The 17,627-nt window shown below is 38.8% G+C and overlaps 1 protein-coding gene across 1 annotated transcript; it reads left to right on the top strand.

Annotated features, from left to right (window-relative positions):
- Positions 1 to 16,330: 16,330 nt before the first annotated feature.
- On the top strand, positions 16,331 to 17,017 carry LOC141451859 (uncharacterized). Its single transcript, XM_074123596.1, has 2 exons — positions 16,331 to 16,595; positions 16,671 to 17,017. The coding sequence occupies exons 1-2, from the start codon at positions 16,526 to 16,528 to the stop codon at positions 16,970 to 16,972; spliced, it is 372 nt and encodes a 123-aa protein (XP_073979697.1). The 5' UTR covers positions 16,331 to 16,525; the 3' UTR covers positions 16,973 to 17,017.
- The last annotated feature ends 610 nt before the right edge of the window (positions 17,018 to 17,627 follow it).

The following is a 17,627-nucleotide window of genomic DNA, read 5'->3' as shown; positions in this document are numbered from 1 at the left end:
TCTTTTTTGTCAGGAAACTTCTGAGGAAGGAGGCGTTTCCGCTTCCATAAAAATGTGATTATTTACTGATACTGCCACAAATATAACTGTATTGAGAATTCAATTTAAGACTCAATTTCAAAATTTGAAGGAATTTGGCTTACAGGAGGGGGCCATTCTAATATCAATCTCAATAGATTTCAAAAGTATTCCGAGCTTCAAGCAAAATTCTACTTTTGTTCGCTTTTAGCTAATTTCCGTGGCAGTTCTTAACCCAATCCGTTTGTTAATCTGGGGTTTTCCATTTGTTCTACTGAACGTAATTTAGAAAGAAAATAGACAAATTTGCCAAGTTAATCATTACCCTTTTTAAAATCGGCGGGAACATTGAAAGAAAAGGAGTAATAAAAGAAATGAAAAAATATTCTACAGAAAAACGATCATTTCCAAAAAGCTGAAAATAATATTTTAATAGAAACAAGCATGTTCTACTTGATGTGGGGGTGTGGCCATTTTGATGTGGGCGTAGCCATTTTGATATGGGCGTGGCCAATCAAAAAGTTGATTGGCCTAACATACCACCTACATTTCATACTTCTTTTCTCCATTGTGGTTGGTCAATTTTTAATTGCCCATTATTTCTAATTAAAATGTATCTTAAATTTTTTTTAACAATTTTTCACCCATAGGTATTTGGTTAACTGTCAGAATATGCAATAAAAACAAATCTCCAAAAATAGACCAAAAATCGAGATTTTACTTACGTAATATTATCAGTTTTAAGTTGCTATTGTGTTGGGAAATGGAAAAGTTTGGAAAATGGTTTATTTTAATGAAGAAATAGATGAAAGAAAATTATGCTCATTGTTCACTTATAAATCCGTTTATGGCCGCAAATTTATGAAGGTAAACTGGTGGTGAAAGACATTTCCGCCCAGTAACCAGTCAGCCGAAAAATGGTAGATGTTGGAGTAGCAACTAGCCGGCGCTCCTTAGTGATAGGCTCGTGGCGATTGTTAGCGACGTACAGAGAACTCCACTAACTTACCAAAGTTAACTTTCTCTCGTAAACAAAACTATTAAAGCCTTATTACCTTCACCAAACGTTATCTGAATTTGACAAAGCACTTTTTTGTTTTATCATTTTTTAAGTATTCTGTTAAGGTGACCAACTAAACCAGACTCACACCAGCAATGCGCTAAAAACAACATTATCGTGTTCTTAGGGCTAGGATATTTCAGGCGAAAGCTCCTATAATGAGATTTATAGACTCAAGTGTATATAAATAGGACAAGAATAGGACGAAACGTGTTTTGCCCAGTAGGCGGGGGTGGATCCGTGCCAGATGATGACTGGGGCAAAGCATTTTCTGATTCAGTTTTGATCTGTCGGCTTGTTACACAACAAAAAAAATATTTGACTTATTGACCCCATTCTGAATCAGGTCCTAAGTGATCACTCTCTGTTATCAGCCTGAATGAAAAATTGAAACACAATGAATAATTGTTTCATAAGATCGTTATCGCTGAACAAAAGCATTTCTAATGGCACTTACTGAGATCACGTTGCTGAAGAGGGTTGATCCAAAGTCTGGGGGTGCTATATGATGATTGGAAACGAAGAACGCAGGTTCCCAGCTAAAGAGCACACTGAGTTAATCACTTTAAGGCCCTTTATTGACTGGAGAACTCCTGCTGTGCCGGCAGATAGGTCTCTCTTTTTTACTTGAATCTCCTGGTCCCTCGAGAGGGCTGCTGAGTCCGCCGCCCCCTGGTTGACATTACCAACATTATGAGTCAAGGGTTTTTATTCAGTTAAATAACCCTAACGAACATTCTGACCATAATACTGGGCCAAGCTGCACACGTCTTCAAGGGACGATGTTCACGAGTTAGGAGTTACTTATCTATCTACCGTACCAATGTGTATAGACAAAGAATAGAAACATGTGTACAATTACAAACAGTGGCAATTGACAAAAAATAACTTTTTCGACTTTTGGGTGTCTTAAAACTGTTATCTGTCTACTATCTTCAAAATTATAGTAACTGAGAAAAATATATATAAACGAATTGCACGATTCTATTCATGAAAGGAGTGAGATAAAGTAATAATATAAGAATTAGCATAAAAGACCTCCAGATATTGACAATAGTGGAGATAATACCTGGTGTGTATGATGTACAAGATTAGAGGCATCTTAGGCACTGTAATTTGGGCAAGATTACAAATTACCCTGGAGCCTGGAGTCTGTGTGCCTTGGTAATTATGTAATTGGCTGGAAGATTTACCATCTGGAACTGTCGGCACTTCTTCAGGCGAACTGCCTCATTTATTTGCAAACCTCATATTAAATACTTTTTCTTTTTTGACGGCTGTAATCCAAAGTAAATATCGATAATCTGGTGTTGGAATCGAATAGTGAGGCTGCCAATTAAACCTATCCCCAAATATAAACTCACATAATATCTGTGATGTCATCGAGTAATTTTGTTTAATTTTCTAACAAATACAGGAGCGCCAAGTATCAAGCTCAAAGCATCTATCTGAAAGAGGCCCGCGAAACAAAATATTTTTGGTAAATTTGAAGTCCAAGTCTATAAATATAAGCAGTTATCCACTTCAGATTGTTCCTTCGAAATCTCAAAACGGAGAATCTGTAAGATACACTGTTGTAAGAGAAACTCCAATAACCGTATTGCCTCAGTCAATAAAGCAGACTGTTGGTTGGCCACCAGAGAGCGATTAGCTCATTTGTTGGTTGGTAGCCCTGGACAGTATACAGTGTTCCACAGCTGAACTGAAATATCCCTGTAGTGGGCAATTGCCCTGGAAAGCCCATAAACAATAATTATCTGCGTTCATAGAGGAGGCTCGTCGCCCTTAGTTAGCAACATGAGCGCGCAATAAGGAGTATAAAAAACTGAACTAATGCTGGCCGCTTGCAGATCCCCATTTTAGAAAGAATTGTGTCAGCAAGCCGGACACATCGTCACAAGACAATAAATAAAGTGGGCCCCCCCTACCCAAAAAAAGAAGTAGAATATATGGTTCGCAACAACAATAAAGTTCACCGCTATAAATGAAATAAAGTGGTAGTTAAAATGATAAAAACGGAAACAGGGCGGAGGAATAGAGGATAATTTATGAGAATCGTGGACAATAAAGTAAGATATACGGTTCTCATTAGCATGCGACCTCCTAAATTGTTACGTGGTAATTAACTACCGGCGCCCATATTTTTTTTTTTAGCAACCAGGTAACCACTCAAGATTTCATGATCACGAAGCTCAGCATCCAACTGGGATACTGGAGACTTCCAAGTATACTCTGCTTAGGTCACAGTAAAGATTAAAAATTCTTGGTATTTGATTACAATTATTATCTTTTACGTTGAGGTAGCCGCAAAATATGAAAATGTAGCTTTTACAATTTGGTCTGTTAGTCGGTCTATGGAACCAAGCTCACAAGTGGGAAATCGCGTTGTCCAAATTTGATTGATGGTCTGTGACTCACTCCGAGACCTGACATGGGGCGAAATTTGGTCTCTATCTAGTGCATGTGAACTATTTACTTCTACAACTGAAAATCACAAATATTTGGACTGGATCTCGAACCAATTCCGTCTTCCAGAAGTTCGTCTTTACCGAAATATGATTAGCTTTTGTTGTCATGTCTTCTACATCCGCACTGTACGTACACTAAACATGCGCAGAACTATAACTTTTACCGTAATCATATTTGTGGTGGGCGGTTCTGATGAGGAGGAGGATAGACTTCCTCTAAAGGATACGGCTTTACAAAACTTGTGTTAAATAAAAATTAAAATTCGGTTTTATAAATAGGGAAGTGAAAAAAATGTTAAGATTTTTCGTTTTGCTTTCTTTGAGGATTGGATTTAACGTCTCAAAATAGTTTCTTATTTTCTTCAGAGCAGGTAAGGTTTCCTGGAGATTTGCAGTGGAAGAGCAAGACGTGTGGGTGTTTAACACTAGGATTTCCTGTGAATAGGCCAAGTGTTTATGAATGAATGAGTGGTTATCCGCTGTTTGTGTCTTACAAAGTGAGGAGAGAATGTGTAGATAAGTTCGAGCCCGGCATAGCAGGGTGACATTCTGTCTGAATTATCTTCAAATCCACATGAATAATTGATAAAGTTCTTTCAGTTTTTTTGTTGATTGTGTTCTCTCTTCTGAAGGTAGGTGCGGGGAAATATATAATAGGATTGGAGTGTGTCCACACTGCGAGTAATGTATTCGCGTTATATTCTATCTTCTCAGATGTTTATCCTTTAAGGCTAATTGTGTGTAATTATTGGAAGAGTTTGAGGTGCAACTTGCAGAGAGAGAGAGCGAGAGAGAGAACGTTTGAAGGTGTATCATTAAAATCGAATCAGAGAGAAATACCCGGGGAGGTGTAGGAGGACACCGTTTGAATACGAAATCCTGGCCGGCCGACGGAGAGTGTCTAGGGTAGAGAGTGGGCGTCAAAGAAAAGGCATCGCCCACGCAATCTGCTGGCACGGTCCACCACGCAGAAGGTCAAGCCCATGAAAGGTCAGTCATCAACATTATGAATGCATGCGAGCTAGCTCGAGAACACATTCAATATTATCTATGTACGTATTTAGAGTTGGTCTGTGCGGTGCGCACAGAGTGGGCTGCAACCAAACAACTGGGACAGGAAATACACTGCACAGTGCACAAGTTCTCTTAAAAACCTTGAAATTTTTACCACAAGTTGGTTGCTTTCACCCTACTCCTACCTCCCTTGACAGGAAATCCTGCAATTCCTCCATTTTCAAGAGAATCAAGCGAGCAATACTCATTTTTGAATCCTGCAAAACCAAAACAAACTAAATTATTTAGTTTTTGAACTGTGGTTTGTAAGGTCTTGAAAACTCTAAATGCCCAACTTTTTGTGAAAGATGTGAACCCTCATCAGTGGCTGTTACGATACAGAGATGCACCCTCTGATGGAACTCACTTCTTCGGCCAAGGCCATCGAATACACTTACGAAGAATTTTCATCAGTTTTTTAAACACATCTAACATTCACCTGTACTGACACCTATTGGTGTGCTGCTGTCCTGATATTCTTGATTGATCAGTAGACTCCAGTGAGTAAATCTGCCTTCAAATCGACGTGCCGAACCTCCTCTACCTACAGACTTGTTTTAACTTTGGTTCATTTAACAAGATTTTAGATTTTGCTCTAGGTAGATCCTGGCCCTGGATACTTTGTATCGATATCTATACCAATAAAAAGTTTTGTCTCAGGGGCTTTATGAGCAGAGTCATGGAAGATAGTAATTTGGCTAGATGCAGCAAGTCAATGCGCTGGTTTGACTTGGCGCCTGAACTGCAGGTCAATGCCCCATAAAGTCTTCTATTCAATGTCCATAAAAGTGTAAAACTTGTTCCTTTTATTAGAAGTAAATGATCGCCACAATGTTTATTTACATGTTAGATGATCGTGAGGACGCTGGGCTCGTATGTAAATAGTAAGTACATGTACAACAATGTAAGTTTTTTTAATATAGAATCTAATAATAGAGGAAAACCACAAGTGATCAAGAAGGCTCTGGTAAGATCTAAACAGGACTGAACATTAGAAGACATATATCTCTTACTTTGATGGGCTTTTTAGTCTGTAATGTGGTGTGTAATTCATTATTATAAATAATAGAGTGCGCGTGCGCCGACATGTCTTTGTATTGTGGTGGCAATGGCTGGTCGTCACAGGAAGGAGACGGTCTCCTCTGCAGATCCTGTAGATCCTTACCACCGCACCTCTCTGGGATCTGAAGACTCCAGTTTGCGGCCAGCGACACCTTCCCTACTTAACCATCATCTAGCTTATCACATTTTTTTTTAGGACCCCCCCCCAGTTCAATTTTACTTTCCTCTTTACTGGTGTGATAAATTTAGAGGCACCCCACATTGCTGGTGTCCTAAAATCGCATAAACTTCTTTTACCGTAACTCTGTAACATTCTATAAAGATTACGGAAATGCAAACACAATTTTACTTGCTGAAAATAAAGATATTCAATCAGGAATATTAAACAGAATGGATATCAATGATGAAGAATGTAGCCACGTTCCAAAATCAGTCATCATGCACTGATGACTATCTTGTTATATTGTCAGTCTAGAGAGGTTAAATGGATTATTTTTTTGTTAATATTTTTTTAACGACTTTATTATATGCAAACGATTCGTGATATATATTTTCTGTATTAAATATTTAATTATATATTATCATAAAATGTACATAAACAAAAAAAAATAGATACAAATGTTCCTATTGAACTTTTGGCATTCAACATCCACATGAATTCACAGTGAAAAATGTCACGTAACTGTTATTTAAAAATGTATTCATGTAAAAAAAAAAATCGATGGGTTTAATAATAATTCATTTCAATTATGCAAATAATCGATGTTCCTGACGTAATTTGTTCAAAAAATTTTTAAGTATAACCTAAAAAATCTATCAAGAGCACAGTAACATAACCTTCTCTTACTGCCATTTTTGTGGTTCGAACTTTATTTATTGATTTTTTAATTCTTAATTTTAAAAGATTAATAATTTCTAACACACTATCCATAACATTTTAGAAACAACTTAGTCCTCAGAGAGCGCGAACAAGAATTCGTTCAGAATAATTTTGCAGATGAAGGTAGATTCGTCTACGAGTGTATAATGTGTGTAGAGTAAGATGAAAAGAGGCACTCGTAGCGGGCATTTTTGGAACAATTCCGGAAAAGAGGAAAATCTATTCAATGAATTAACACTTCCGGAATATTCTTCGAACTTGCAATTATAGTGGCACATTTAATCCCTTTTATATTTTATTATTTTTTAGATGAGGACCGTACATTACACTGTAGAGGGAAGCCTACATCCCTCTTCTCCAAGAACTGCTCCTGATAGTCCTAGAATGTCATTTGTGGATGCGCTTGAGGCCAATAAAGGCCCAAATTTTAAAGGAAAACCGTTGGGGGCCCATATTCTACAAAAAGGGTACATCCGGCCAATGAATTTGGATCGCTAAGTTACAGTCAGGGCCTTCTTCTAAGAATTAAGTGATATCTACCACTTTTTTTTGACTCCGAACAGATATTTCCGGGAGGACACTCTTTTTCAAGATCTGATGCAACTCTCTGGTACCATAGTTTGTGCCAAAAATGTTTCTTAAACTTGACGAAGATGCATTAGAAAAGACGGCCAGCTTCAATACTTTGCAAGTTTTATTTAATAAAATTATTCTGTTGATGGAAAAAGTCATTTATAATAAAATGAGTTCAGGGTCACAGGTGGGGCCGAAATAGCCGGGAGGGGTTCCAGACTGGGATGCAGCTTCCTAAATTTGGGTGGGTGACGATTACACAATCCCACGGTCCTTAAAGTGCAAAAAGAACTTGGTTTCAATCCCCAAAGAATCCTACGGCCTGTGATCCTCTTCTTTCGTCCCTTTACAGCGTTCAGCCTGTAGAAGGAGTTACTTATGGCCAAGGTGGTACTATAAGACAGAGAGATACAGAGAGAGGATATTTTGCTTCTGCGCGAACGTAAATTCATTTTCTTCCTTTTTTACCATTCCGAATTAGATCCAGGTTTGGAGAAGTGCGATAGAACTTACTAGAAATGGCGCTTTATAATAATCGCTTGTAGAGCCTAATTGTAATTTAATGTATCGCTTCTGTATCTATATATACATATATATTGTATATAGGTACATATAAATTAAAAATTTTCTTGCGAGAAGTTAGGCAGCCATATCTGTGCTCTGTTAATAATATTATTGTAATTTACGAGCTGTACTACTCTCAGATGAGGCGTTGGCTTTTATTTTTAAAGTGAGATAGAGAAGGCAGTGGTGTGATATGATATAGGTAAATGCAGCCTCCATTTCTCAGGAGCGCTACTTCTCATCCGCTTGATATAAATCTAGATCCCTTTAATAATAACCACAATGTAACTACCCATTATTCCAATCATGATCAGCAGACGTTACAATTACGTACAATAAGGAAACTGTATTCCAAATACGATAAACATATAAATATACAAGTTTTTATTAAATACATATTTATATAATATAAACCGAACACAGGATTAATAAAATAACATACGGTCAGAGGGCACTTAAGCATCGTAAATTTAAATTCAATAAATTCAACTCACCTTATTTTCTTTTAATATTTTTGAAATGCTGGCAAATATTAAGAATAATAATGGAAGCAAATCTATGAGAAATAAGATTAAAGTGTCTTTGGAGTAAAGAATTTATTGTAGCAGCCACAATAATACAGCTGAGAATCACGCTCTGTGATCAGATATATCATATATTTATAAGCTGTTATTCTCAATTTATCCACATATAAACATGTAAAAAAAAGGGAAATTTTATTATTTATGTTGGCAACATCAACATTTCAGATGTTTCCAGGTTAAAAGGCTATTAACAGATGGTGCACATCGCCCATGGCAGTAAAAATCCTGCAATTAAAAATTTCACTTCTGTAACTAGGAATGTTTACTAAAAAAGTTTTGTTTTAACAGCACAGTTTACTCATAAAGTCAATCCGAACGACCGAATAATAATGAATATCAGTCTGGGATTGGCCGCGTAATCTTCTATCTAGACAGATGAATGATGCGAATGAGATAAACGGATTATTAGATATTTTTGGAAAGCCGAGCGTCAATCAGTCAATCAGCCAATTGGAGAAGAGATTGTCAGTCATAACGATCGCCAGTGCAGTTGTGTGGCTATGAGACGGTAACAACCCCAATTTATGATTTATGATGAGCCCAACGGGGTCAGTTAGCGCCTCCTTCCTCCATTTAAATTGGAAAAATCGAACTCAAAATTTAAAGATAATTGATTGGAAAATCAGTCTACCTGGAAATGATTGTAGAAAGTTCTTTTAATTTTTTTTTTTAAGAAAAATGAAAATAAGGACACGTTTGAGGAAAGAATGGGGCCTGGCTTTTCTCCAACAACCCATTTCAGTGAAATATATGTTCTCATCACCTGTGATCTGGGAATTAAATTTGTTAGTAAAATTCCGAATCCGAAGCAAATCGGATGAGAGGAAATGCCACTTTTCCGAACAGATTTTTGGGTTTCTAGCGATTTCCCTTCTTTTTTTCTCCAATTTAAAGTTTCAAGAAAATTGTCGTGACTCTTGTGGTTCAAGTTTTAGAGGTATGATGTTAGAGAGAGCAGCAGATTTTAAAATTTATGGAGTCCTTTGAGGAATATTGATGAAGGAGAAAAGTTGGTGTTCACTTTTATTGTGAGTACCTGAGGAGGAGGAATTCAGAATGAGGAGGAGTAGTCTTGTTTTGGGACAAAACCGCGCCGTGTCTGTAATAAAAACTGTCGGTGAGGACCTTGCGGGTCGTTCCCTTCCAAAGAGGATGTAGAGTGTCGCACACGGCAGTCTGAATGACGAATGGGCATCATAACCGAGTGGACACAATCTCGCTGCCTACTGGGCTCCTGTTAGAGATCTTATCTACAGATATAAATCGAGGCCCCCAGAGGCTTGCAGCGACTGGTCCATGTCAGAGGGGGGTTTCTTGATTCTTTTTAAATAACACATCAATCGTCTTGTAAGGCCTCCGTCTTGAGAGGGCATCTTACACGGGGCGAGGAGGTCCCACCTGTGTTTACTAGAAGAGCAGCCAGCCGAAGGCAGAGCGCCACAATCCTGACGGGGGCACTCTGGTAGTCGTGCGTTATGGTAATGGGGTCGCTTGTGCTCGGCTTCGCGACGGGGCGTCCAACTGCTTCCAGACTTGTAGATCCTATCCTCGCGCCCATATTTACTGGCTCAGAAAAGGACAAAACTACTACTACAAGCACACTCACATCGCACTCGAACATAACACAGTTCCCTGGGGTTGTGTCTTCCTGACTTCCATTGTCTACTGGTGCACACTCGTAACTTCCAACCATAGGCAATATGTCAACGAGCTCTTTGCCTAGACACTGGGGCCGGTTCATACCATGAGGTGAGGTCGTACCGCTAAGCCTTCCTTCATGTCACCAATATTTCATATCTATTTATCGGCGGATTATTCATAGTTGGAGACAAAAAAAAAAAGAAAAAGGAGATATTGTCTCCATACTGGAGGACAGTCTCCCGGCAAGAGAGAGATGGTGCCTGTCTAAGAGAAGCTACAAGCTTTACGATCCTCAACAATTCCTCTACAAGCATCCAGCGGGCCATCCCGTTCGACCTAATCATACTTGAACTATGTTCCTCACAATTTATTTCCAACTCCTTTGTATTTCCAACTTCTATACAGACACACAGAGCAGCCAGATACCATAAATTAATGTGCACGGCTTGGCCCGTGTAGCATTGTCCGCCTTTAATATTATCGATGGTTCTATCGATTTAAAGTACGGTAGCATTATAAATATCAAGTGGCCAGATGTTTGCCTTTATTGTATTATACGAGTTTTTATAGATGCCGACGATATGCGATGATAATATTCCTAACATGGTCGACTGGCAAGTTCACCGCAGATGGTCTCGTCTTCCTGTATGATCTTGCAAATTTTAAAAATCCAGTGAAACACTGACATGACTCTTGAAAGACTCAGTTTTCGGCCATTGAGGACTCAAATTGGCAATGAATCTTTATATACGTCGTATATTTCCGGTGACTCAAAATAAATTAAAAATCTGTACGATCTTACAAACGGTAAGTTCCACTTCCGCTTTTCGGATCCTTCATTTTTTACTTACCATTCAGAAAGGTCTGATATTTCAATTGTTATATAATTATCTAAACGTTAAACATCGTTTGGTTAGGTGATCTCTTGATCAAGTATACACAGACTGACAATTAAACCTTAGTTACAGCATTAACAAGTAATAAAATAACTTCTCAGGAAGGAAGTGGTGGAGTTTAAGCACAGTTTTAGAAGGCAAGAGAAGGAGGTCTGAAATAAGTAGTTCGGTCTGGCAGAATGTTGCTAAATTACATGTTAGGAGGGTGGAAGAGCTCCCAGTAATTGTGCAGTTGTCTAAATGGGTTTGGAGCGGCTGACAGGGAATGCAAGGTCCTGTAAAACAGGTAATTATTGTAAATAAAGTGCATTTCTTTTTTAGTACCTTCAAATTTTGTTTGCTTGGTATACTGTAGTTGAGAAGTCAGCCACGAAATATGCAGTTCCAAGCAATGACAGTTCCTAAAAATAGTTTTTGAAATTAAAAAAACAAAAAACGTTGCTTCGAACTATTTCTAAGCACGCAGACGAAAGTGCATTATTTCAAATTACGCGCTCCACGAAATCCTAATGTTCACGAATTAAATCAAAGACTACGTCTCATTTCTCAGACACCTGCACATGCGTAGTTCTCCACTCTTGAGATAGAACTGCTCAAAGGGATGCGATCATACCAGGACTAGCCCACTTCCTTTCATTCTATTTTAATGTGTCTGCATGTGATGATTCAGAATAAAGGGCAAAATAAAGATAAATCAGAAGAATAATCTAGGCAGATTTAAAATATATCGCTATTTATTACTATTTATGAAGATATAATATACATTTTATCACTATTTTAACAAAGAAATTTTATTTAGGTTATGGCATGATCAGGGTCTGTGAAATACTAAACAATATTAATGAAAACTTAATGCAGTAAAATTAACTTGAGTAAGTGGTATTAAATTTCCTCAATGAAAATCTTAATACAAAATGTCTCTTAGAAGTGGATTACGAACGGGAAGTCACCAAGGCTTTAGCCTACTCAGATGAAAGAAGCACGCTACGCAAGCCACGAGTGTGGAATAGATGTAGTCGATTTATTGATGATAACTCAGGATATAAATTATACAGTCATACAGGTAATGAAATGATACGATTACATAGGATGCAGTGGGCATGTGATTAATAACGATGCAGAGAGAAAGATGAATGAGTTGCATTAATTGTTGGAGATTATTAGAGTAATGGTGCATCAGATCCTAATATATAAATACCCACATACTGCGTGTCTACACAAGAGATAATGATTGTGGAGCAAACACCCCACTGTGAGCACATCTTGTAGTCCATCCATCAGGTTAGCACCGGGGTCTTCAGCGCCCAGGTTGGCCACAACACTCTCCTATCTCAGCACGCTGCTCTCCTTACATGTTCCGGCCTGCCCTGGCGCTGCTGGTATGCCACTAAATCGGCAGCCATGTTTGATATGATATATTAATTAGACTTACATGGAGTAAGTCAGTTTGGAGCAGCACGTGGTCTACTTACCACGGACCTCCTGTTGTAATCCTTAATCTGTCAAAACACGTGTAATTTCAGTCCACTCTTTTATTCATTATTTCAATCAGTAATGTGTTTTATTCGGCTCTGAGGAAGTCCTACGTTCCATAAAGTCTCTCTTGGCGTTTATCCCCTTAAGAAAAACAAGACACAAGCAGCGTCTAGAAGAATGATGCTTCCACTTGACTTGAGCCTCAAAAAATTTGATTAGACTTCGTTTATGGGTATCCCCAGGCGCACCGTAGTTAAAAAAAGGCTTTAGTGGCTTAGTTAGCAGTAAATTCCCCTGAATAGACGTCAGGGTTAGCTTTTCGGTCAGCCAGATATCATCTACTACCTAGAGAGGGATGTCCAAAGACTGTCAAGAAATTTTTCCCTACTTGGTAAGCAAAATAAGGTAAACTCAGATTTTAATGGCCACCTGGTTGTCGGATCAGATAGGAATCTCCAAATTTTGAATTCCTTGTCAAGCTTAAATCCTCATCAATTTTTTAAAAACCACTTTTTCGTTTTCAGAGGGCCCAAAATATTGGGTATTCCCTGTATCGCACTGAATTTAGAAAAGAATTTCTCTTAAGAGAAAGTTGAAACTCGGCGGCTGAGAAATAGTTCATTGAAGAGAAAGGTTGACGCAAAGAACTAACTAGTGCTCCAATACAAACAATCTAAAGAAGATAAGGTTGTACAAGAGGGGCTGGAGTAGAGGGAGGAACATCAACACTGCAAGCCAAACAGTTCACAAAAAGAGACCGACTGTGCAGTCACAGCATCCCGGTCTACAGTAAACATCTTGGCTCTCGGCTATTGTTTGAATAAATATTTTCTAATATCTATCGCAAAAACTTGGTGGTTCAAAGGCGCTGCCTCCAGATGGGCTATACGGAGGAGAGCACGAGCCTTTTGAATTTCTGTTTGTCTATTTGTTTACATACTCAGAGGGTGTACCTGCGTGAGGGCAATACCTAGCGGCGTGCCTCTTGTATCAGGCAGGCTGTATCTCTCTCCTGACCTGCTTACCGTCAAGTTAGTCTTAGAACCTTATCTTGTGTAAACACAGTAAAGTGCCCAATAGGAGTTTTATGGCCGTGTCGACTTTACAGCGCAGTAGTCCATCTTGCAGAGTTTCTAGCTTCAGCCAGATAGCCACGTACATTGACAATCGATGAACTGTTGAAGGGGTAACAGTCGCAAAGCTATAAGTTTTTAACCGTCTTCTAGCCTAGTTCTTCTAGCATAGTTCTTCTAGTCTTGTTCTTCTAGCTTAGTAAGCCACGTTTCTTTTCTCCTCTATTTTTTAGAAAATGTCTTCAACGACTTTTCTTAGGAGAGGGGCCTCTATATCCCTACAATCAAAGGGCGGTTGGTCGAGACACTAGGTGGGTTCCCCTCTTTTTGCAAGATTTAGGATTCTTCCACGCCAAATCTTTGCTCTCTTCCGGTCTCAAAGCGCCTCAAAGATCTTCAAGTGTTGAAAGGGCTTGGTCGACAAGAGGATGGTTTGTTTGGATCGTTTAAAACAATCAGTTATAAGACAATACCACTAGGAGGGTAATATAGATCCACTCTCAGAAGCAAATCTTCTTTTTGCTTGTCCACTTCATGTAAACGATCCTCAAGTTATCTTCTTGGTAACTGCCGATGGGGGCCACTTCTTCAATTTTCGTAGTGACGTCAAGTAGTACTTTACTCTGTGTCACAATTTGTCCCAAATTAGGAAAACTTCTACCAAGTTCAATAAAGTAGTTGAGTACAAGCAGGTGTGACCATAACAAAATAGAATAGCCAACGGTTCCGGAGATTAGGGACAGAAGACGCTGAAGAGTGGAGATGGAGAATGCAGGGCACAGACTGACGGAAACAGTAGCACCAGATTTACGTGTCAGTTTTGTTGGAGCGAACTAGGAAACTGGTGCCTTCCTGGTCAAACTTTCAAATCAATCATCGATTTCATTTTGTTTCGATAAGACGTATGTTAACGCTGTTCAACGTTCAACAGTTTGATAAGATTCGTCATATAGGACCCTTAAAGACAACAGTCCAGCCTTTAACCAGCTCAAACAGGAAGTTAAATAGTAAAGGAAGGGAGAGTTCACAAAGTCTCCAGGAAGTTAGTTTAATTCAGTTTTAAGACTACGTCTGGTCATTTCGTATTTCTCAATGTATAAAATTACATTACCATACCGGATAAGCCGCTTTTCGGAGATGCGCTACGATAATTAAATATGTATAGCTTTTTCCCTTCTCGTTCTGCAATAAATTAGATTTATATTAAGGCGGCAGAGAGTGTGCGTGGTGTACCGGAAAATGATTAGATAGATGATTGAGTTAATGTCCGCTCACTGGATAACTAGTCGGGTTACACACAGATCCAGCGTAACAGGATGAGCGCAGCTAGCCACTAAATTGATGCCCGATATCCCGCAGCTCTGCAAAGCAACCGTGCGGTAGATCTCTATCGCACACAGACACAGCATCCCGCTGTATCTAACCTACAGTTTCTAATATACATAAATTAGAAGAAATCGCTATATAACACTTCCATGAGAGGATTTTAAGGAAGCCAAAAGATTTGGTTTGTGAATTATTCAGAAGATGCGAGAGAATAGGAAGCTGGCGGATGGGCGGTGTTCTTGGTGGAAGACTCACCTCAACACGTATCTTACTGCTAAGACGGAATTTAACAATTACACCGCGAGCTGGCGCTACAGGAGGTCTCTGCATTCAGATGTATGTTATTCAGGTGTTGCACACCTTAATTAGATGAAATTATAAATCTAATCCTTGGAAGAAGATGTCCATGAAAGCCGAACTAAAATCATCATCATCTGTAAAGGCTTCTTTTTTACGTAAATAAACTTGATGCGTTTAAGTCTTTTCTATCTTCTGAAATTATTTCAAATGTAATTTTGGAAAATTAGAAATATTTTAATGTTTACTAAACGTTCCATTGCATCTTATGTGCTCATTGTATTACACAGTTTTGTTTGTATTTTTTTTAAGACTACTTTCACCCTTAACTTTAAAGGTGACCTCCATCTTCGTCTCTGACGAGAGAAACCTGCAGGAAATAGACTGGATCTTGGTAAGCTAACTATCCCCTTGGATCTTGGTAGGAGGAGATTCTTCTATTAGAGCTACAATCTCCGCACTATATCTTCCCATCGCTATCTATTGATAGAAGCTTTAAGTGTGGGTTGCTTTTTTCCCAGCAGAAGAATGGCGATAGTTAGCTTATAGTCTGTTCCCTACCAGAACAAGGGATGAAGTTACAAGTTCCTGGCTAATATTTATGACTAGTTTCTACATTGTCACGTGACGAGTGCGCTCTGTTTTATGCCCAACCTAATCAGACTAAACCAAACTAGAGAAATCTTCAAAATAACAGGGAAATGTATAAAAAATAAAAATGACCTCTTTGTAATGAAGTAGGTATTAGGTTAAGTTTAGACAAAAGGGATATGAACTCGTTTACCAGGAAATACCAAAATAACCTGGAAATCTTTTCTTTTATTTTTTATAAACATGTACTTCCGGGTTTACGCACACGTGCGTGGGCATAATTAAATCTAGATCCTGGTTCTCACGAGATACCCGGAAAGACGCCCATATTCGTGGTAAGTGTGTGCCACGGCCGTTATGATTAAAATTATAGAAAAATGATTCACCTGAACTCTCCACCATATTACGGTTTACACCTGTGTAGTTGTGCAGACCGGCGATGTAGCTTAGCCCCCGAGGTGGTCTTAAAACTGATCTTTCTAACAACTCTGTTCCTTGGCTCGTTCCAACAACATTAGTTGATGCAGTCATCTGCGGGTTCTATTTTTAACTTTAATTTGTTATCTTGTTTATTGCTATCTAAAGATCCTGGACGAAATTGGCGCCTCCTTTACTTTGTCGCGATAAAATTGGCCATCTGGTATTTTTAGCCGCTGCCTACGCGATCAACCTTTTAACCGAACTAACCTTTCGCTTCATTACCTCGTTCTGCAAGGTGTTGATCGTGACGTTACACATTAGATTTAGCAGACGGGAACATGAACTTGGCCGTGGTCACACTGAGATCGGCGATATTTCTCGGATTTGTTGAGAGAGGTCGCATTGAACTAGCTCAGTATTTGTAAGCGATTTTGCGAAAAACGTTTACTCCAAACACATTAATTTATTAATAATTATTTAAATTAATCATGTGATACTTACAGAGTGTGTTTTTAGTTAATATTTTCTTATTTATAGTTAATTATGTTTCCTAATGTAATCGCTTCACATAATTTAGTATGCATAGCGGTATTATGTTTGTATACTACGATGGGTAAGTGATCAGTGAATGGTATTAGCAGCAACATCTCTCTAGATAACTAACTCCGACTGTTTGTCTACCCTACAGTGTGGTTCCGGCTGATCTCCATCCCAGACATCTCCTATCTTTGGCTCTCAAAAGAAGTGAACGTCAGCAGCCGACAAGCAGAGATGACTACCTGGCCGGCTTTGACCTTCCAAGGTGAACAAGATGACGAGGATGACCGTTTACTGGGCGAGATGTTGAAGGTGGCCGGAGTGCCGTTTATCGGCTCTAACCAGTTGTCCTGGTTCTTGGCCGACCACCAGCCCATCTCCTACGGCTCAAATATGACCTACCTCCTGCTGAACAAGACTACCAATACCTTTGAGCAGGTCAATTTCCTTTAGTTTACCCTTTTCTCCATATATATATTAAAATATTATTTTGTCGAATGAGCGTTTTGTTTTTTGTACAATTTTCTGTTTTTGTAACCAAACTTAGTGACACGCTCACTATATTGGGTAACTGTTTACCAAGCAAGCTTCATCCTGCAAATAAATACACTAAGCATGGTTTTATTTATGGAAGAAATTGTCAGCATGCACTTCTCCACTTTTCCTTATGTGCTTACTTATTTAACACAACATTGGCAATGATTTCCTAACTTCCAACCAAGCTATAGGTACATTGTTCCTTCCTGCAGCCCCCCGCAGTTCCCAGCGACCTAACTACCTATCACATTCGTTTTTCTAACTCGTCGATTCCAAACGCAGATCCGAATTTCTTTTGCACCCGTTTTTGTAATTGCAATGATTAGCAAATAAAGAATCTAGGCGTCATGCCACATTTTAGGTTTCTATAACCTAACCCTATTGGGAAGGCTGGTGAATTTGTTCGGACAGATTTTCAAAGTCACATGTACCCAATTGTTGCCAAATATTTGTGTTGCGATTTGTATCATTGTAGAGATAGTACCTGTTAGTTCTGTAGAAATTTGTATACAGAGCAACGCAACTTGTCTAATCGGCTATTGTGCAGTTCCTTCCTTCTCCCGAAGATTTG

This window comes from Rhodnius prolixus, unplaced genomic scaffold (assembly GCF_049639745.1).
Source record: "Rhodnius prolixus isolate KJV_2025 unplaced genomic scaffold, Rpr scaffold_14, whole genome shotgun sequence".
NCBI lineage: Eukaryota > Metazoa > Arthropoda > Insecta > Hemiptera > Reduviidae > Rhodnius > Rhodnius prolixus.
Note: the sequence above shows the minus strand (reverse complement) of the source record. Positions and strands in the feature narration are given on the sequence as shown.

Coding starts and splice junctions, on each gene's coding strand:
- LOC141451859 (XM_074123596.1), top strand. CDS start 16,526: ATGTTTCCTAATGTAATCGCTTCACATAATTTAGTATGCATAGCGGTA. Junction 16,596..16,670: donor ATGTTTGTATACTACGATGG/GTAAGTGATCAG, acceptor TCTACCCTACAG/TGTGGTTCCGGCTGATCTCC.